This window comes from Monomorium pharaonis, chromosome 2, assembly GCF_013373865.1.
Source record: "Monomorium pharaonis isolate MP-MQ-018 chromosome 2, ASM1337386v2, whole genome shotgun sequence".
NCBI classification, from domain to species: domain Eukaryota; kingdom Metazoa; phylum Arthropoda; class Insecta; order Hymenoptera; family Formicidae; genus Monomorium; species Monomorium pharaonis.
The window spans coordinates 11,367,120-11,389,652 of NC_050468.1; the positions used below are offsets into that span (position 1 = coordinate 11,367,120).

A 22,533-nucleotide genomic window follows, 5' to 3' on the forward strand; every position below is an offset into this window, starting at 1 on the left:
TTCTATGCACCTTTAACGTTAAGATTATCCTGCATTAGATAGAAACTTGATACTTATATAATAATTTAAAACAGAAACCTAAATAATCCTTACACAAATGTAATACTAGGAAATATTAAATTGGCTAGTAACATTAATACTTATTTTAAGTATTAAAAGCACTGCTGTTAGTACTTTTAATACTCAAAATAAGTAACAATTATTGGTAAATTTATTACTGTCCAGTATCACATTTTTATAAGAGAATAACATAGATTGTAAAAAAAAATTGAGAATTTCTAACGATTAAGTTTAAAGCTACGCGTGTTAAAGAGTTTCTCTATAGTTAAAAACGAATATTAACTCAAATATATTATAGTTCCAACTAAGGATCATCGACAATTATGATCAGTTTTATTATACGACAATATGTTATAATGGGTGACCTCGATTTAAAATAACTTTTACTAGAAAAGTTTTTTTGTTATATTTCTCTGCTTATTCGATCATAAAACGACATTCGAAAGTAACAAACTAAGAGAGTAATTTTTCCATATTTATTATAATCTAATCGAAATAATAACAAATAAAAAATTGTAACACTTCTTCATTGTTTTGTGTATTTCGTTATGGGGATTATGTCGCAACGCAATCTGCAAGTGATCTAACGAAAAGGTCGTATGCTGAACCCACGTGTTTCTACAGCTAACAATAAAGGTTGGCTCATGCGCGAAGACCCTGGGATACATTTGCTCTCTGAGAGAGTTACCTTCGATTATAACGGGACTTTCACATTGAGTGGAAGGGTCGTGTTTTCGTCAGAGGCAAGTGAGGTCAGCTGATCACTATTATGAAAAGTTCACCGATTCATAGAACTTAAATATTGAGAATTTTGCTATAACAGTGTAACACGCTCGTCTTCTTGTTAAAACACTCAAGGAAATGACAAAGAAATTTCAATGCTTAAATTATAAGTATTTTTATTTTCTTCTTTTTTATTCGTGTTTTTCCATTGTTCGCTTTTGCATGCTGACATTTATAGCGGCAAACGACATAGACGGTAAGAGGAAAACGCGAGATGATATCTGTCTCTCATTGCCAAGATCGTTTTGCCGCGTGAATACAAGTCGCGTCAATGATGTGAACAGGATTTAACGCGAGTCGAAGGTACGCTTATCCGGCGCTGTTCTCTGTTGTCCCTTTCACTACAAGTCGGTTGCGTGGGAGGCTTGTTCAGGATTTCGTAGCAAATTCAACGAGGACTAGTCTTCATAGTTCAGTCGTCATTCAAGTAGTGCGCGCGAGTGATCGCTTATCAAATCGCGAGCTAACACAATACAATTCGATATTCGATAGTTCTCTTAAAGTTGTTTAAATCAGAAGTATTGTGATCGGTATTACCATCAGTGCACATTGACAGGTTCGTCTATAAGATAAAGTTTGTAAAATGTAATTATATCATACGTATTTTTGTAGAATTTAATATTTATCTTTAGAATTTTATATTTAAACACATAAAGTTGTTATAAATTTAATGCAACACGTTAAATTTAAATATATTTAAATTTAATTTAATATGTTTTTATTTAATAAATGTTATTAATTTAATTAATTTTTGTAAATTTTACGAATATACTCTAATAATACATTTACGAATTTAATTACGCTTTTTTTATTTTAATATACCAACATTACTTAATAAATAATAAATTCTAAAAAATATTGTTCAAATTTGATAACAATTAAAAATTAATAGTACTTGAGTTAATTTAATAAAACTTAATATTTAATACAATTTAATAAAACACGATTAACAATGTATCTTAATTTTAAATTTAATATTTAATCTCTCAAAGTTAGTATTTTAATTTTTTGCATAAAGTAGCATTTTTAAATAGAAAAAACGGAAAAAATTTATTATGTCTCTACGTTAATGTTATATGTTTGTATTGTTTGTATACTTGGAAACACAAATTTACTGTTTGCTAGAAATTTCACTGAAGATTTATATGGAAGAAGATTGACGTGCTAATTCTACGTGAAAACGAATAGTCGGGGAAACAGGGCACACTTGCAACATATTCGCAGCGTCTCGCAATCGGTTACATAATCCCGCACGAGAAAAAACAGATAAAGAATTGACAGTAACGACGCAACTAATCCTTCAGCTCATTAATTGGATCAGTCACACGAGTAATGTTACAATCCACATAAACCAAAGTACACAAGAGGAACCAGCTTTAAGTTTATTTAATTTTGTAACTTTCTAAAATAAATTCTTTATACTTGCATATTAGTTTAATTACCGCACATAGCTTTTTTTGAGTTTACGTTATTTTACAAAGCGTCCCAGTATTAGCGTAAAGTAGAGCTAATTTCGGAATCGTGTACTCGCAGTGTAATTTTGTTTCATCTACACTCCACTTATGACAGAAACGTTTATTACAATGTTACTTGTGTGAATTGCTCCGAGTTGCGCGAGAGTCTGTCACGAGCGAGCGATTGTTATCCACAGATTACGTAACACAGCTATCTCGCGGATAGCGGCGTAGAATAGAATCCAAATACGGAGATCAACGAGAACTTTAATTAAGTTGAACGAAATGCGGTTACAATAATTGTTGTCGATTGGAAGCGCGAAAGTCGATGTGGCTTCTTTTGCTACATCGTCAAACGTAGAGAAATTTGTACCATTATCAACGTTCCCAAATTGATTCTGCCTTAAATTTGATTATAGGTTGCATATCCAGTGTATTTGAATGCCTGTCGCATCACCACATAATCGCACGTCGTGATTCGTTTGATTATTCACAACCGGTCGCGTACTTTTGTATTCTACTCTTCGATCAACCAAATAACTAGTTTGCGTTGTCCTATATATATATATTAATATTCTATTAAATTATTATAATATCACAATTAAAAAATTTAATATAAACAAATACATTAATATTTTATTTAAAAAATTTTTTTATTATTTTGTTGTAATTAAATTAATATAAACACGTAAATAAATAATAAAAACCACATAAATAATAATGCATACTGTTTTATATTGTAAAACTTATATCAATATGTATCAACTTATTTTTTGTGATGTTTGAATCTTATTTTAATCTTATACTTTTTTAGTTTTTTATAATATAAACAGATAGGTACTGCATTTTAATAAATTTTTCTTTTAATTTGACAGAGCAAGAGAGAAAGAGCAAGGAATGCTTTACAATTTGGATGAGGTCTATACTTCTACAACATTGTGACGAATACTTATGAAAGTGTAAGCGTTTTAATGATGTAAATGAGAGAGAGAGAGAGACAATGGACTGTGTGAACTGCATAAATTAAATTTATCTTGAACAAATGTGCCGGACGTTGTACTTAAACACTTTTAAGTACATTGTGCTTAAACACTTTACTTAATTTATTGCTATCAAGTGTACTTACAACTTAAGAAGACAATGACGGAGAACGTGTACGTCATCAAAGTGAAAACAAAACCGCCGTTGTCATCTTTGTATCCGTCGGAGCGTCGTTACTCAGCGTCGACGGTCGGCGGTCTGTCCTTGGTCCACTTTGGCCTCGGAGCGCTGTCCCTTCTTCTGGGCACCCTCGCCTTGTCCCTGCAGGGCCCGATTTTGTCTGTTGCGTGTCTGGTGCCGTTCGTGACAGGTCTCCTCGCTTGGCGACGTTGGTACATCGACCGGAACATTGCCATTTTCTTCTACGGCAGCCTCTTCTCGCTAGTTGCCGCGATCCTCTGCCTCGTCGTTACGATCTTTGACGTTGCGGCGGCTTCCAACAGCACCAGTGGATCCCTGTGGTCGTTGGAGAAAATTCTCAATGCTCCGCGTTACTCCCTTCATCCTGCCAAGGACTTTATAAATGATACTCACGTGAATGATATTACGTCGACCGAAAGTAATTCATTCGATGTTACTGAAGATTACGATTTGCTGAAGGTTAATGACTCCAGTAAAGCGCCAGTTACTTTAAAATCCATCAGCACCGAATTAAATGTATCGAACTTCCATGTTGATGGTAAAAATAGTAATCATGATGATCTCACGATGACCGAAGCATCGTTTATGTTTGAAGAAAAGATGATAATATCGAGAGAAATTTTTCAGAATAAAGGCACAACAAACATTACGCAAGGCTCAATGAATTTGTCGAAAGAACAAAGTAAGACCTTCTGGCGCACCCATTACGAAGACTCGTCGCATACTAAAATGCTGCTGACCTTAAACATCCTGATGGCTTCTCTGCTGGAGACCTTCTGGTCCCTGCTCAGCGTGAAGATTGCGTTTTGCGGAATGATGAACCAACTGCCGGAGAACGGTAATGCCATCGCCAAATTGAAAACGACGAGATTACCGCTGCAAAAGAGAAAATCCCCGGCACCTAAGCCAGACATCTTGGATCACGAGCGCCGGTTGTCAGAGGCTCTTCAAAATTTGCAAGGCCTTACTGGTATCGGGCCGCGGCTACCTTTATCGGAATCCAACAGAGAATTTAGGGAAAGAGTCGAGAGATTCTTGGCGAATCAGGCAACGCATAGAATTGTTGAAGGTGCTTGATGCCGAATCGTGAAATTCTAAATATGGACTCAAATTTTGATAGGTTTCTTTTTTTATAGAAATTTTAGAATATTTGCAACATTCCTTGTGCTCGTCTTTTTCTCTTCGTCGTCGTTTTAATTTAATACTTTAAAATCTGAAAATATTTAATGATATTTTTCCTAAAGTTATTAATTTAAGGTAAATATAATAACAATGTACCGATCTCAGTTTTTTATACAATATATCTTATTAATACTTATTTCTTTTGTGTGCGAAACGGATGTATATATACTTTATTAGTTTTAATTATAGAAATATAAAATAGAATAACTAATACAAAATATATTTTACTTGTTGCTTCTATTGTATCAAAACTTTTATTTATTTGTTTGCGTGACGTTTAATAGGCAGGTGATAATATCACATTTAAACATAAAGTTAATCACAAATGTCGCAACGGCGAGTAATAAATTATACTAATTGTAGTTGCTGTTATTTCCTACATCAGACTATCATTTATGTTGTCATTTTCTCGTAGATCGATTAATTACCGTATAAATTCATGCCACAAACAAACATAATTGTTTACACATTCTGCAAATATGCTTGGGCTTTCGATCAAGAACGATTAAACGCAACTTATTTACGGAAGCTAACTGTTTGCATGAGCCAATTATTTATTTAAAGCCGTTGTCACGTTATTGTACACTTACCGTGTTTATCATACGCACGATAATTCAATCGACAAGTAAGCTTGTTGAGTTTCGAATATGCCCGATTAATTAAGCGCGCTAGTGTACAATGCAAAAACATTTGACATGTACTGCGATACGAATCTCGTATATATTACTGCTTAACAACCCAGGGCAATGTCTTTAGAACATTTTCGGAAGTTCTAACGGCATCTACAAAACTCCGTAAGACTTGATGCGATACAAATATATACTATTATATTTTATTTTTGTATAAATTACATTTAATATAATGGTAATTAGTATTAGTACTAAAAATATTTGATTTTGGCGTTCTCTTTATTAATATTTTTTTCAGTAAAAATAACATATGTACGTTACGCGATATATTAATGAGGCAACATTTCTCGAGAATTATTCAAGAGATTTCAATTCGTGCGTCTTACGAATCACTTTGAATATAACATTGCGCTTCGCTTCTTGCGTATTCAATGTGAAAGTTTAATGGCTTGTTACAATATATCAAACAATCTAATATGGCCAACGGGATTGCTGGAATTCGCTAAGGAAACTGTGAACAATAGCAATACCACCTTGGAACCCGCGTTCCATTATCCGCGTGCGCGAAGTTGCATCCGCGTTCGCCGGCTTTCGCGCTGCATAAATTTGAATGGGTAACACGAGAGGTGTTGTATTCACAACAAACATTATGAAGAAATGTACTCTAAGATAAATATTATTATTATTATTTCTATATGATTTACACTCGTACATTTAGCATGCAATGGGATTTTCGCCTCGGCTTATCACATTTATCATATATCGAGTAATTTGTGTAATAATATGGAGAACAATCCATAGTTCAAGGAGAGGACCACCATCGTATCGCACGCAGCCTTCTTCGCAAAATCGTTCTTTATTTTTTAATCATTGTCAAGTACATTACTCGATAGCGCATCAGCCTTACTACGACTCGGGATTCGCCTTTAAGGTACACTTTATTCACTTATATGACATTAAGCTAATGTGCTACAATCTGACTATTGCCGCTTTTGTATAATAAAATATGCATTTTATTCACGTTTGCATGTCGAGCAGCCGAAAATAGATAATCAATGAGTATTTTAGTAATCTAATTAGTGTGATTGATCTTTCTATATTGTTCTTGGTCCATCTGACTTGTGATTGTGAAAGCAAATGTTTACAGTATTTATATAAAGGAGTGATTCGATAATAAGATTATGATAGAAGATACAATTAATCAAATAAAAGGTTCACATAAAATTCTTAACCGAGAGGAAAATATGGATTAATGACGTTTCGCGAATGTAGCGATACTAAGAAATAAATCAGAATTATGAATAGCAATAAAACGATTTATTAATCGCAAAAGATTAAACTTTAATTATAAATATATTTCTTATGATTAAGAACGAATATCGTTAAATCATTGATATCTTCAAGATAATCAACAATTTAAAAATTACAGCTAACACCTAATTGGCAAGAGTAAAGCACACTTTTGTACATGGTATCGCGTATCCAACAAAAAATAATTGTCTAATCAACGATTAATCAACGATTTTAATTTCAATGCGCAATAGACGTAAATTTTCATTAAAACATCAGGTAAAAGTACTTACAGGCGTTACTACTAAAAGACAAATGCAATAAATAGTACGAAATAATAAGTGAGTATCTAATAGAGCGAATGTCTCTTCCTAGCAAAGTATACATCCGTTCCTTGGAGCGGACATATATTTTCAACAAACAATCCCAAACTACGAAACTATTATTCTTCCCTTCTTTCTCATCCGCTGTCATTTGTTCTCTCGTCGCAGATAATTTCTCGATATATTTAACACTTGCTATTATTTATTACTACGAGCAACATTGCAATTAGCAAAAATACACAGAATTTGTCGCGAATATTTCATCCTACCTGATTAACATTTTTAGTTAACAGTTGATCTTATTTTAATACAATCGATCAAGTTGCTTCGCTTCATCTATTACGAATCACATCCGATTTCATATGTAGATTCACATCCGATGTTGAACACGAGCATCTTTCTATGCGTCTTTCATATACGAGTTTTAATTGTTCACATCACTTCTATAGAGGATTAGCATAAGTTATCACTTGATCGTATTCCGTTTATAACGCATCTATTCTTTAATTATAAAAAAATTTTACACATATGTAGATTATATTGAACTTGCAAGCTTCTTACAAGAGAAATTAATGGCAGTTTATTCTCTTCAAAATCGAGATTAGCACTTGTGTTTGACGTTATTATAATTTTTATCACTACAAATTATCATTAAAGTCTGTCTGTCTTCACTAGCATTATTCTTTATATGGCATCTATATAGTTCGTCGTCAATCATTTCACATAAAAATAAAAGTATTTATAATAATTTAAACTAAATTGCCTTAAAAAATAAATAGATAAGTAAAAAAGCGCTTATTGCGCGGCCAAAACCGGATTAAGATTACTGTAATATTTAAAATTTATAAATAAACCACAGAAACTTTGAATACAATTGCAAAAATATTTATTTTAATAGAATAAGAAGAAAATATCGTAACGTTCGTTTACCTACGTAAAAAATAAAATTAATAACTATTAAATAAATAATATTTATGGAAACAATATTTGTGTCGTGCGTTACATTCATAAATGTTTAATTTATTTAAAAGATGTGAAATAGTGTCTTCAGTTTCTTTTTTAGTAATTGTGCTTATTTGAAGAAGGAAAATCGATACAATAAACTGACACGCATACTATTCTAGCTAGAGTATTTCACACTATGTTATTTAAACTTAGTGCAGTAATTTTAATTAATTAAGTTAGCTACGCTTTTTAAAAGCGGATCTATTATCATCCGACTAGGATCATATCTGCCAATCCTCAAATATTCCACACGCTCCTAACTTCCCTATTCCGTAAATTAAGTTCAAAGAATTGGATCTCAGCAATTTCACTCACTCGCTTTGTTTACTTGAGAACAAGATCTACATACTATCAATCTAAATTATTCACAGATCAAAACTATTGTCACGCACTTCCTTCACTGTTTTGTTAATTGTTTTTGTGTAACACTTTTCCGCAAGAAACGAATAATCGTCTGTTACCTTTGCTCTCATTTTAGCGGCTTCGATCACCGATCTAAAAACGCTAAGATCACACGTTCACCGGTCGAACGTTATCGTCCGATTGTTGTTGCTCCCCGCTTTGCCAACCAGAGTCCAGAGTCGTCGAATCGCTCAAGCAGCACTGCGGCGTTTCTTCCTCCTGACTGTTTCTGTAATCCCTGTAATCCCTTTCACGTCCCCTGTCGTTCTCGTCCTCTTGGAAATAACTGGAATTCGCTGGACCATCCTGCAGTTCCTCGTCGTCCTTCGACCCGTAATAGGATCCGTAACGGCCCTGCTGAATCACTTCGTACTGCGCATCGGGAGCGAGGAACGGACCTCTCGCGCTACTCGGTTCAGTCGCTGTTCGCGTAATTGTCACAGGGAATGTCGCCGTTGACCGCAGGCAAAGGAAGAGGCAATCGAGACCTCTTCGAAAGTTGACGCTTGCCCAGTCTGGTCGCTAGATAGTCTACACCTTCCGTATGTTCTGCACCTACAAAAAAATACGGAAATATGAAGAGCATGGAAAATATAAAATTAATATATAAAAAATTTTTTGGAAAGTTTTAATCTTTGAAATTAATAACTTAGAAATGAGTGATTTAAATAGGTAAAATATTTCTGCGAATAAGAATACTCCTAAGAATAATAATAAAAAAGGGACACTGAATATGTTTAATGTCAAAATTTAATTGCAGCAGTTACAAAAAAAATATTAACTTGTATATAATGGTATTAATTTATTTTAATTTTACGACAAGAATTGTCAGGATCTGTCAATTGTCTCAGGTAGAATTTTAGCATCTACCTTCTTTTTCCACAGCCAGATCGTAAAAGCTGCTCTCGGGTCCACAACACGAGGACACGTCACCGAAATATAGTTCGCTTTCGGATTGTTTCGGGCCGGGATTCGCTTCTTGTTGAAATGCTCCATTTTCCACGCCTTTCAAAGGCTTTCTGGGTCTCCTACCTTTAATGGTTCCTTCGTTCCCGCCCTCAGGGTCCGTGCTATTGGAGATCTCCTCGGCGTTCTCGTAATTATCCGAAGGACGCTTCACGGATCTCGATCTATGATCTAAGCATTTCGGAAAAACTTAATTTCTAACGTTTAAAAATTAATAATTGATTCTTTATAAGTACCATACAATTAAGCTTCTTAATTATGATTATTATAACATTATTTTGTTAAAAGTTTTTTATAATTTATATTTATAATTTTTATAAATATCAATTGTCAAATAATATTAATTCATAAATATCATTATTAATATAAAAATTAAAAATATGATTGATGTTTAAAATTTTTATTGATATTTTTTATTAATAAAAGTTTATTATAATTGATATTTTACCTTCATTATTTTCAAAATTATCCATCCTCTTAGCTATCCTGGCTCTCGATTCGGTCATTTGCGGTCGTCTGGCGGGACTGTTAGGATCGCTATATGGAGGTGGCGGTCCCCACAATGGCACTGGAGTTTCCAAAACGCTATATGACGCTGTGCTCGGAGTGTACGGAGCATTCGGGGCGTTTAAAACGGAGTAAGGACCACTCGACTGCGAGTTAAAGACACTATAAGGACCGGCTCCGCTCTCCACATTGGTTTCCGTTGGTCGTGTTTGCGTATGAAAACCATAATTCGAATCCGGACTCGGTGCTGGACCTCTCGATCTTGACCAAGGTAATCGCCATCTTCTACTGAAAGCAAAATAATATATTAACATTAATATTAAAATTAGTATTATATATTATTTTATTCCGTGATGTTATTTCTATCAAAATAACTTTGGAATAAGTATATAATGAAAAATTATTACTTTACAAAATAAAATATTTTAAATCGTTGTTTCTTTGCTACTAATTTGATTAAATTAAATGATACTGAAATAAAATTGAAAGATATTTCCGATGATTCCAGATACATTTCAGATGAGATTGGATTTAAATTCTTTTTTTAAAAAGCTTCCTTATATTTTTATTATAAAGTAAAAATAAATTACATTGGTAAAAAAGTATCGTCCTATTGAACATATCTATTGTAAAATATTATTCTTTAATAAAGACTTTGACGATCCGCGAACTGATTCGAGTATCATGTGCAATACGAATATAATCTTCTTTCATTCTTTCCTTTGTATACTCTGGGGATCGATGCCAGACCAGACGGGTATCTCGTTGGGTACAATGTTCAAAGAAATATCTACTGAATCCCGTCTGTGTACTGGTGTACTTTAAAACCAATTGACGTGCGTGGCCGTGCGTTTTATTGCCAGTTCGTGCCACAGCGAATAAAAGTAAACTTCAAAGGGCGCGTCCGTTGTTCATTGCAATACACTTTCAAGACTCGAAAAATCTCTCGGCAATTATTGGAATCCGAGAAAAATGCCGAGAAAATTTTATTCAAGTATATATTAATGAATTATAATTATTTAAACATAATGCAAAACGTAAATGCATTGTTTTGTTTCATTATACTTTAAGTGTTATTCTTTTTAAAGTTACACTTTATTGCATCTCACTTTTTTAAATAAAAATTTATGAAATTTGTTTCATTTTATTATCAGCTTCATTAAATACACTGCACAATCATTATTATCAAATATTAATATATAAGTTTAAAGCCTGTTAGATATTTATTAAATATAATGTAATTTGGCCATTTTATTATGTATAATTATAAAATGTAAACTTTCTTCTAAAAAGGGAAGAAAAAAATATTGCACGCATTTGCGATTTTGCAAGATTTTTGAATAAAAGGTTTTATTTAACATTTTTATTGAAGAGAAAAATGTTTGAGTAAAAGTTCATAAATTTTTCATTTTCTAATAATATTATTATCTTGCATACCTGGACGGCGCCATATCAGGATTTGGGGTGTACAGATTCCCGGGTGTCTGGGCCCACCACGGATTCGCGCCCCCGCAATCGTTGCAGCATCCGCAAGGACCCAGCCGGAGGTCCCACGGTACCGCCCTGGCCGTACAACGATCTGCATCTCAGCTCCAACTGTTCCCAATACATTTTCTTCTTCTCGTGGCTCAGCAGCTGATACACCAGCATGCACGAGAATATGCAAGACAGTATACCGGCCACCGACACGCCGAAAAGAGCCCTTAGGCAGTCCGACAATGCCCCGTGCACCGCCTCGCAGTGAGGCGTCCCCTCGAAAAGCACACCGGGATCTCCCTTCGATTGCGGTGCACCGTAACACGTGCACGATCTGTGTGAATCATCACGTAGAAGCTTGGAATTAATATCTGTTGCAAGATTCTTGTTTCTTTTTCGCTCTTGGAAAACCATCAACAACTCTTGCACGATATAAATGTTTAAGGCGTTTAGGTTTAAGTAAATTAAAAAAGACTTGTTTTACTGTTCTGATTTTCACCAGAGAGATTTGCACAGTACGTATAGATCTAATCTCTATAATAACACGGAACGTTATTATAATATTATCATCACAAACTATGTGGCAGTTTCACAATGACGCCGGGGCGCTTTGCCACTTTACGGCCGTAATTTCTTTTAGGGGTATATAAACGAGAAAGGGAGGTGCATAATATACGTACCTCGCGCGCGCAGTGTAAACGCACTCGCGGAGATTCTGCAATCGGGACATGTGAATTACCGTAGTCGTGACGGTGACGAGCACGCACACTAGCGCGCACACCACTCCCACGGAACCGCAGACTTTCATCTGCAAAAGTTATAAACCCAGTTTAATGGCAGAACTGTCACCGGCAATGACGGCTTTCCTGCGGGAACGAAAAGTTTACGCGACAAACTTACCAGAAGTCCGTATCTATGCTTTCGCCTAGCTAACAGCATTGTGAAGAAACCCATCAGGATCAACTGTAAAATAACAAATTAATTATTTCCCATTAAATTACGTGTATCTGTGCGATTTTCAAATATTAGATAGAGATTAGGAGATGCGTACCTAATCGCCTAACTCGTAACTTGTCAATTTACTTTTTTTTTTAATTCAATACAAGCAACATCACGTTGCAAGCAAGTCACATTTCGTGACAAAAATATAATGTAAATAAATGATAAATAATAAAAGCAAAAATTTAACAGATTACAACATTTGTTCTATTAACACTTATAATAATGTGCACTAATAACGTTTTAAAAAATTAAACAACGTTAACTTGTGACTAACTTATTTCGACGTCTTTATCTTTATATTGTTATTTTTATTTATTAATGAATAAATATTTGCTGTTTTTTCAAGAAATTATTAATAAAAAAAGTATTAGTCAATAATTTATTTTATTAATCTTATATTTTTAATTATATTAATGTATAAATTCAATATTTTCAAGGGCAACACTCTAGAAGATCAAGATACGATTTAGGCAATTGGTTGCTTAAAAATTATCTTTTGCAGTTTGCAAAAAGGGTGATAATTAATTTGATAAAAAGTTAAATGTGTACAATAACGGATATCTAAAACATCAAGTTACAACTTTTGATAATTTATTTGTGTGCAAATCACAAATGGGAAATATAATTAATAAAACATAGTTTAAATCATACACATTTGTCAATTTTATTCTCTACTGTTTGCTTAGTAATTAAACAAATAGAGTAATCATTACGCATTACGGATTCGCTATGCGAAAGCTCATAAAATAAAAACAAATTAGTTATGCGCATGATTATTCCGGCAATATAAAAAGAACTTGACGTTTTAGAGTTTAATTTACTCGATGCTACTGCTTGATACATTAATGTTTTTGCATATACAGCCATCAGAGTAAATATCGGGACGCTAAGACGTATTTGGTAATACGGCCGGTTGATCCTCGTCTTTTACCATAATGCCAGGAATGTACGACGGCACGGTCTCGAAGAGAGCTAGACTGTCCGTGTGGGCCGAAAGGATCGCGTGCACCGCCAAAAAAAGGCTGCCGACCGCCGTGCTCAATCCACCGCAGAGGTAGCAAAGGACAACGTACTTCTTGCAGCAGCCGCCTTCGCCGGTGTGACCTGCAAAACCGATCCATGAAATTCTAATCGCTTCAGTGAAAAGCCTTGCGCGTGCACAGAATACCGATACTTTAATAATAAACGTGAGCGCACGATGATTCGATTTAAATTCACTTGCAGACGATTGTGTTGCTTTCCTCCCGAGAATTCAGAAATCTAATTCACTTCTAATCTATTATGATTATGAAAAATTGATGCAATTTTCCAAAATACCTGTGCTAAATATTCTCCTCAATTCTAGATATAAAAATGAAATGATACACGAGGAGCATTTGGTTATTAATGACGCGGATTGTAAATCTGGTAGTGTCAAGGCTGCAGTTAATTTCGGTTCTGCCGACGATGCATTATCGAAACGTGAATATCAACGTGAGTTTGAGGGTAATCGCTGTCTACGGATATTCGAGGAATTTCGCTCGCGGCACGTTTCTCATTGTGACCAGATCAAGACTACGGCTGTTAGGTTCTCACGCGAGGACAATCATTATCCCGCTAACCGAGGACCCAGCACGGTTTACTCCCGCTGGGATTTCTCCCGCGGGAGAAAGGGTCGATGGTCCCACAAAGGACAACATTTAAGGCCACCCTTACAGGCACATGATAAATGATAACAATCACAAAAATGTGCGAGTCATAAGAAAAATCACAAGAATGTCAAACCTTATAAATCAATACATAAAAATGAATAAGAAGAAAAGCATTTGAATCAAGGGGATACACGACGCTTTGGTTTATTCATCTGAAAACATCAAATGAATAATTTCAATCACTTTTATCGCCTATCTCGTAACAACTCAGAAGCCACCGATTGTATTTCCGTTTCTATCTCGACCACGATTGGGGAATGCCTGCGACGTTGCTTTTGTAACGTTCAACGCAGCTGTGTTACTCCGTCTGACGGCATCCGGGTTCGACTTCCATTGTCGAAAGCTTCCTATTGAGTCCAGTGCGCCGACCGTATTGAAAGTTCTCCCTCAATGAATTTTCGAGCGTCAATACCGCTAGCTTTAGAAACAATCAACTAATATTCCTATCTAAAAGCTTTTACAATTAATTTTCTTATGGAGTATATTGTTGACGCATGGAAAGTGTTGGAAGATTAAGGCTAATATTTATAAGCCTCTTCCACATTTAAGATCATTTTAAATACAATGTTAAAATGTCATAAATAAATCATAGAATTATATTAACAACTTAAAACATTACTTAAGATGATCTTGAAATTAGAAAGGATTACGAATATATTGAAACTTAAGAACTGAAATATTGGAGCGTAAATTAAAAATATGTTTATAATACTTTACGAGAATATTTTTAATTTATTATTATCAAAAATATTCTCATAAAATATATTTACAAAGATCGAACACTAATGTTTGTTAAAAATTTACATTTGCTTTTTTTTCCGGCGGAAGATGTACTAAATAAAATTTGAGAGGACCCGCTGAGATAAAAATCCGATGAAACAACGATCTAAGATCCGAAAAGGGATTTGCTATACATTTCTCCAAGCACAAGTTTCGACAAATATCTTCACGAAATACTTGGAGCGCGAGGCGTCTTCTGATCCTAATCTACCGTTCAAAAAAGCGGGATATAAAATTTACGGAGTGGAAATTCTTACACAGGGGAGAAGTCGAATGGATCCCTAAGAAAACTGTCCTTTCGATCCCGTTCTCCGGAGGGTGAAGTCCGTTTCTGAGGACAATCCGATGAGAAACCGGTGACCTCAACGTCGAAACGTACGCACATTCCAATTTATGGAATAGTCACAGTTGGAAAATGGATGAACCCTGCGGTTTTCTTTGGGCGTAACACAATATCTAGACCTTCTACCTGTCTACGGGACGCCTTACCTGCTTAATATTTACCGCCGAAAAATGGGTCCAGAACAAATTAGATATTTCATGTTTGTTTACATGATTTTGATTCCCGTGTGCGAAAATACAAAATGAGATTACATTTTGTTTCTCCTTAATGTGACAGAACATGTACATACAACAGAACATCTGAAATACTTTGTGTAGTTGTCACAAGAATAGAGATGGGACAAAAGATATGTGTAGTATTTTTAAATTTAACTCATACAAATATGCAACGATCTGACTAAAAAGAATCCCGGCGAAATTGTAGTGTACGAATATCACTGTTCGCGAATTTCGCTATTTTGGTGCCGCACAGCTAAAAATATTTTATGTGTGGCACAAATAGCTAACACAGAAATCAACTTTTACTACGCTACTACTCGGCTTGATAATATGGACTAGTAATAACCATTTCAGAAAATTTACGACCTAATATTTGTCTAAGAAAGTACAAATAGGAAGAGATTCCAATGTTGTAGCAGGAGCTGTCTCAAATTGTCTTATCACATTTCTCGACAGATAAGATACACACAAAATATCAGCCGTTCTTTCCTCGATAAAAAAAATTATACAGAAGAAAATCGCTCGAACGTTTGCTTATTATTTTGTTGACACTGCAACATTTACAAAAAATAATTTTAAGTAAAACGCGCGGACGTTAAGATTGTATATTGATACTTAATTAAAAATTATAAATCTGAAATTATATTGTTATACGCGCGTTGAAAGAGCGAGGCGCCGCAACCTTTGACCTTGCCTCAAGACAGCGTCAGCGACAGCGTTGCCTATTAATAAGTATGCACACGAGTGCACAAAAGGAGCGTAAAAAGGGGTGGCTGATAAGCGAAAGGGGTTTGTCGGCGTACCGCAGGGATGAGGATAATGCGGCCCCGGGAAGTGCGCGTGATTCGCCGGATGCGGCAAGTGCGAGTGCGAGTGTGCCGCCATCGGGAACGGATAGCCCTGGCTGTCCATCTCCATTTCCGTTCCGAGGCGACATCGCACTATTTGGAGCACCGGATAGCCATCCATCTTCCTCGCGTCGCTTTGCGTCAGCTCAGGACAATCTGCAACTATCCCGCGGGCTCATTCCTTGTGTTTTTATCACTCGTCGTCACATGGCGCCGCCGACAAATTTAACTGTGTCGCTGGATCGAATAGTTTTGGCTAGTTTGGATAGAATAAATTTAATTGATTGATTCTACATAAAATAAAAATAGCACAAGCAAAATTGATTTATGTATTAATATAAATTGTTCAGAATTAAATTTTATATTAGCGTACAGTGGTCAACAATTCTTTTGAAAGCTTGTATATAAAATTTTCTTTTTTTTCCATGTTATATTATTATTAATACTTCTCAATATTAATGCGGTGATATATTGGTTTGTAAAACATTTTTTTAAGTTTATAATTCTTTTGCAACATAATACAATTATCATGTAAATGTCATTTTTGTGAAAATTTATTATAAATGTCTATAATTTTTCCTTCTCTTTTAAAATCTTTTGTATCAAAATAATAAAAAATTTATGTAAATTGATCATCATTTAAATTGGTTTAATAAAAAACGTATATGTATATTTAAAAAGAGAGCTAGAGACACTGCATAATTATTTTAAAAAATGATTGTAGTGTAAATGTTTAACCTCAAGAAAAAATAAATTATAAAAAAACACAATTATTTTATTATCTTTAAGAAACGTAAAATGGATAGAATAGATTATATGCAATGATTATCTTTCATAAATTCTACAAGAATTGCAAATAAATTGTATACGTATGAATAATTGACGTTATGAGCAAAAACTCAATATTTATAGCGGCATTATTTGACATAATAAGTATTGTATTGCTCATTCACTCAATCATACGTGTCTGCGATATTTTATACGGGTCACGTGTCACTATGAGAGTTCTCCATTATCCAAGGTCACCTGTTCGTCGTGCATTTCCGGCTGGGTCAACTCACTTTCACCGTCAACAATTGTCATCGAAAATCATTACTTACATTGACTTCTGCATACTTAATTAATCGTCATTCAATATAAATTAAGCTTTGCGCACCGATATTCGATAAACCGTAATGGATCAATTATCACCCTGTCAAATTCCATCGTCTGTTCTTTTTAAGACATGAAAATCTGCTCTCGTATCGACAATCGCGCACTCGAAAGGTTCACAGTGGTCACTGGCGGACACGTTGTGATGTGTCCCACAGGTGGCGGCTGCCGTGAGTGGTGGAGTTTGTCAAATCCACACAAGATCCATGTAAACCGGGACTTTTTTTAACGTCAAAAAAGCTATTCAAAGCACACTTAGCACGCAAACGCCACGTTGTTAACGCGTTGACCGCCGTATCGTCGGCCCGCTTTCAAGTCGTTCGCATCCCTCAACGGGGAGGATCGTCCTACTCTCGGTTGGTGCAAGCATCGACTGGTCGATATACCCCCGAATGATTCGAGCGACCCGGCGCGGTCGGGGGTTGAAATTCTGTAGGAATGCGGGGATGCGATTCCCCGAGCGAACGGGGTAGAAACCTAACTCGTGGTCGTCGATAACGTGCATCCGCGTCTGATAAGGCGCGCACGCGAACATCGTCACCTCCTCATCCGGCTGATAGTGCAATTGCCGAGATGATCATGAAACCACCCGGCATAGGATGGAGCTACCAACGTTCCGACATCGTTCGGCGAATTTTCAGGTAACACCATCTGACGTTTCAACGACTGCCTGACATTTCAATCTCGAATGGAAATTAAGTCATATGGAGTGGGTGTTAACGCCATCCATATCGACTATTCATCGTCGACGTGCAAGCACGGGAAATATTGCACGCGGTAATAAAACCCTTATGACTTTTGCAGAATATGACTATGTTTAATATCATGAATTTCAATAAGATTTATCGTTGGATTTAAAGTTTTCATAAAAAATTTAATCATAGTAAAATTAAACGATAACCGCAAAACCGCACGTTTGTTGTAAAGTTTAATAAATTTCAATCGACAGCTTTTTATTTAAACGTAATTAATACATTCATAGAAAAAAATAATGGCAACAAGTTTTGATGCTTATAATTATTAATGTATACATAGTACAACAAACTATTCTTTTATAATAAATCTTTACAATAAATAATTTCTTGAATCTATGCGTATATTAATTCTATATATTCCCTTAATCTGGGAAAGTAAAAAATTATTCAAAAATTGCACATCTGTTTTCATTCTTTTATAACTTTACTCTATAAGATTGAGAGAATATTGATAATTGTGTAGTTGTTATTTATGTAATTATCACCACTATGTCTTTGTCTCTGAATGTATTCACAAATAAAATTACGTAAATAGAGCGTGCAAAAAGATTAAATTTCTTACATTGATCGGCAGTAGTCGTTTCATAACGTCTCGTTGGCCTCGGTGGCGGACGCGGTGGAAGGGCAGGGGGTTGATGCGTTCTTGATGCCACTTCGACGCCTCCGTCACTCTCGCCCTCGGTTCCTCCGTTGTTTCCTCCAGACTGCATCACGTGACATTGACATTTATTTTTTGTTGGCATCGAAACCTAAAAAGAATGTTGAAGTTGAACTTATGTTAATTAAATCACGTCAAGACAGCTTAATGGCAATTGTCCGACAAAGTAGAAATAAAAAGCTTTCAATGTAAAATCTTTCTTTCCACCACGTGAATAAAATTAAGGAATTGCAATAATAAAATTGTACCATATTATTAATTCCGGAATAATTAATAAAGATTTATTAATCGATCAATCCATATCGTATCACTATCAGATTGTTAAAAGTATTAAGAATGAATCTTTAATAAATATTTAGAGCAATTTCGAAATAAAAAAGTAAAGTAGAAAGTTCTAACTTTTACGTGCGGTAAATGTCCACTGTGACTTATGTGTTATTATTAATAACGTTATGTATAGGACAAATATATCTTTATTTCTCGAGCATTAACTATTTAGCTTGTAGGTATTAGTGATCATTAAATTTGAACAAAGAATAGGACGTATTTTAATGTTAGCATCTTATTAAAATTTGTTATCAATACTTGCAGACAAAGAATGCCCGATAAAATATTTTTTGTTGTATTCGCGGCGAAATTCGAACATCTCTGCAACGGGCACCGATCATTAATCATTCGTGCGCGCGCTGCACATTTGGCCCTCGGCTGAAAATATTTCCTGATATAAGCTCTAAGGGCAGAACCGTTGCTTAGTACACGATTTATAGCTTCTCGCGTGGCCAGGACACGGCGAACGTAACTTAAGCGTGCGCGGATAGAGATATGGCGATTCACGAACATGTATTTTCTCAGATGTGGCGGCAAAAACGACTAGGAATATACGAGCCGTTGGGCGGAACGGTGGCATAAGTCATTCTTCTCGTTTGGCGAAGCATGAAGAAAATTTATGGAAGTGCAATCGTGCAAGATCTAATTAATTTCTGCGGCCCTTTTATGATGATAAGGGATACAGAGGAAGAGAGGAAAGATTTAAAATTTTGTAGCGCCTCAAACCAATCATATACGAAAACTTCGTGAATTTTATATTAGAGTAAATCAGATTTGCATACCTGAATAGCGTCAATGCCCATAAGAGCGGCATTTTTAGTATCGCTCTGCCCGTGTGGATGGCCGTGATTATGTATGTGACCATGAAGGTGTCCATGATGATCCAAGCTGGAGGGCGTCCGATCTCTTGACCTGGTCTCGGGATGACTTACATGCAACGAGTGTACTGATTGTAGGTGATGATGGTTAAGATCGTGAACGTGATCCAACCTACTGTGCGTCCTAGTATTAGCATTTGACGACGAGGATTCGCACGATATACCGGAACTGACGTGATGATGGTTTACGCTGGAGTGACCAGTTAAACTACCCGATGAGCTGCCGTGATGGTGACCACCCAAGGGTGTCGTCGATAAGCTGCTGTTGACATTGACCACGTGCCGGTGCACCGTGGGCGATCCACCGTGGTTCATCATGCTCGAATTCGACGACGCGCCGCTCAGAGCACCCGAAGCGCCGTGATGATCATTGGGAAAGGCAGGGTTTGAATGGTGAGCCAAGCTGGAACCGGCATTAAGCCGATGATGGCTGTGGGGGGAGCTCAGGTGGTTTATCGTAGTCGCAATAGGCATCGCCGTAGAATGATGGTGTCCGATAGAAGTGGCAGAACTGGTTTGGTTCATGGGACCGGAACCTGGAACAACGCAACGATCAGCTTATTATAACGTACCATTATAACAATAATACAATAATTGTAAAAATAGAAGATACAAACCAGATCCGCTTAAAGAACCAGAATTTCCATGGACATGATTAGTGAGACTAGTTGCCAGACTTCCATGATGATGTCCGGTTATTGCTTGCGTGTGTGTGTGATGTGTCCCAGATCCGTGATGATGGGCAAGATTTGTCTTCGTGTTACTATGATGATAGTGCGTATGTTGTCGCTGGTGTTGCTGAAATCCCATTAAACCTTCGTCTAGATTCGTATTGTTCCTGAAATTGTCCGGGTGCTTGTGAATGTGGCCGTGTATATCGTTATGGAAATGTCCATGAATGCCACGCTCCACTGCCACGGGCTCGTGATGATGCTGGTAAGGATTCAACACTTGCTGCACATTTTTCAGTTTTTCCTTGCCAGAGTTTTGCTTTTGCGGGGACAAGTTGACACGGTCTTCCAACTTATCTAATTCTTTGATGGTTGTCTCAAGTAAATTCGATTCTGCCTCCAGCAAGGGGCTAGGACTCGAGGACAAACTGTGCTGATTGTCCTGCAAAGTCGAGGTTTCCTGAACTCTTCGGGCTGCCTCAAAAGCCAGATTACGAGACAGATCTAAGTCACGAGGACTACATGAAAGATTATGCCCATGAAGGGATAACAACGAACTCTGATTATTCATAGATCTAGAATTAGACGATATATTTGCTTGATGTTCCAACAGATTGACGTTTCTAGTATTGTCCAGATTGATCTGTGACTTATCCTGATGGGGACTATCCAACCTGCGTATTGGTTCGAAAACGTTTTGCAAGTTTTCCAGATTTCGCGAGAAATCTTGTTTGTTGGAGATTCTAGTACTATTTATATTTCTTTCTATTCTGTCTCTTGGTGTCCTCATGGGGTCCATATTGCTGGACATTATTGTGGAACATTGACAGGAATGCTGTAAATTTTCAGGCACGTCCAGATCGCTAATTAGTTCTGGTTGGGACATTTTAACATCTAAAATGAAACAATGTAAAAACATTTAATATGTAAAATTTACAACTTATACTTGAATGTATATTGTTTCAATTTAAATAAACTCTAATAAGCAGGCTTTTATACAAATTTCGAAAGAACTTAATTATTCTGACTTATCTATACATTTTTCAATTGTTTGTTCTAATTTTATTAACATCAGAAAATCTTACTACAATATAATTATAGAAGTAATTTTTATAACTATTATGAAAAATATATTTTGTAAAAAAGAGAAGTTCTGAAGATTAGTTGACCACATAAAGTTTCTTCCTCGAAAAATAATGGAAAAATTACGGAGTGTCAGCCATATAATAATAAATAAGAGAAGATGTGAAACAAAGTGCTCGCTAGACGGATCTCCCCGGTCGATCTTTGTTTTTATATGTTGCTCGTAGTGGCTCCCGCTGTTTCGTAATATAGAACGATTTATCAAGTGCAATGATGCAGGACATCAAAACGAACCACCACTCGTCACGATACACGGAATACCGGTCACTGCGCACTCGTGAATCGATGGACGCATCGATTCTGATCTAGATGGTCGATGTGTCAACGCCGTTGCTGCCAACCCTCGTCTCAAACTGTATATCGCGTGTATGACAGTAATGAGTTAGATTCATTTGTAATTGAATGAAAAACGTGAGCGGTTACTGAATAACTATAATCAAGTTTTCCCGTTTGACGTGCACTTCTGTCGATGTGACAGAAAAAGAATAAAAGAAGTATTGTTTTAAAAAGATATCTCAAACAAATGTAATTTATAATTTTTTAATAATTTAAGAACGTTAAAAAGAAAATCTCATAAATTTTATATTAAACATTTAATGGTTTGTTATTAAAATAAAACGTCTTTTCATATATTAAATGTTTTGATATCTTTCGAGATATATATAATAATAAAAAAAATTTTTCTTTAAAATTTGGAAAACTAAAAAAAGCTAATTTTATCAGCAGAAATCAGATAACAAAAGTGATGAATCTCTAAATTATGACAAGTTACGATAGCGTTGTGACGGATGCAAAATCTCGCAAAACT

The 22,533-nt window shown here is 35.6% G+C and overlaps 2 protein-coding genes, 1 long non-coding RNA gene and 1 pseudogene across 4 annotated transcripts; 1 reads left to right on the top strand and 3 right to left on the bottom strand.

Moving 5' to 3' along the window:
• The first annotated feature begins 255 nt into the window (after window positions 1–255).
• Window positions 256–4,783, top strand: LOC105828960. 2 transcript variants are annotated; one of them, XM_012667560.3, is made up of 2 exons: window positions 256–1,399; window positions 3,173–4,783. In XM_012667560.3, exon 2 carries the CDS (start codon window positions 3,438–3,440, stop codon window positions 4,554–4,556), a length of 1,119 nt encoding a protein of 372 aa, XP_012523014.2. In that variant the 5' UTR covers window positions 256–1,399; window positions 3,173–3,437; the 3' UTR covers window positions 4,557–4,783. The 2 variants fall into 2 exon arrangements, with proteins under 2 accessions (XP_012523014.2, XP_012523015.2); XM_012667561.3 differs by having other exon boundaries at window positions 1,326–1,428.
• On the bottom strand, window positions 943–2,844 carry LOC114255484. The gene is made up of 2 exons (XR_003626738.2): window positions 2,286–2,844; window positions 943–1,405 (listed from the first exon to the last, which is right to left on the bottom strand). It is a non-coding gene; the product is annotated as an uncharacterized LOC114255484 (long non-coding RNA).
• A 1,167-nt stretch (window positions 4,784–5,950) lies between the features above and the next one.
• Window positions 5,951–21,663, bottom strand: LOC105828959. Its single transcript, XM_012667559.3, is given in 12 exon segments — window positions 5,951–8,727; window positions 8,729–8,865; window positions 9,181–9,447; window positions 9,725–10,068; window positions 11,221–11,315; window positions 11,317–11,593; window positions 11,940–12,067; window positions 12,160–12,222; window positions 13,193–13,365; window positions 18,611–18,797; window positions 19,816–20,447; window positions 20,529–21,663. Coding segments are annotated over 12 exon segments (3,585 nt in total). The 5' UTR covers window positions 21,502–21,663; the 3' UTR covers window positions 5,951–8,418.
• Window positions 14,763–17,688, bottom strand: LOC114255485 (annotated as a pseudogene).
• Window positions 21,664–22,533: the final 870 nt, after the last annotated feature.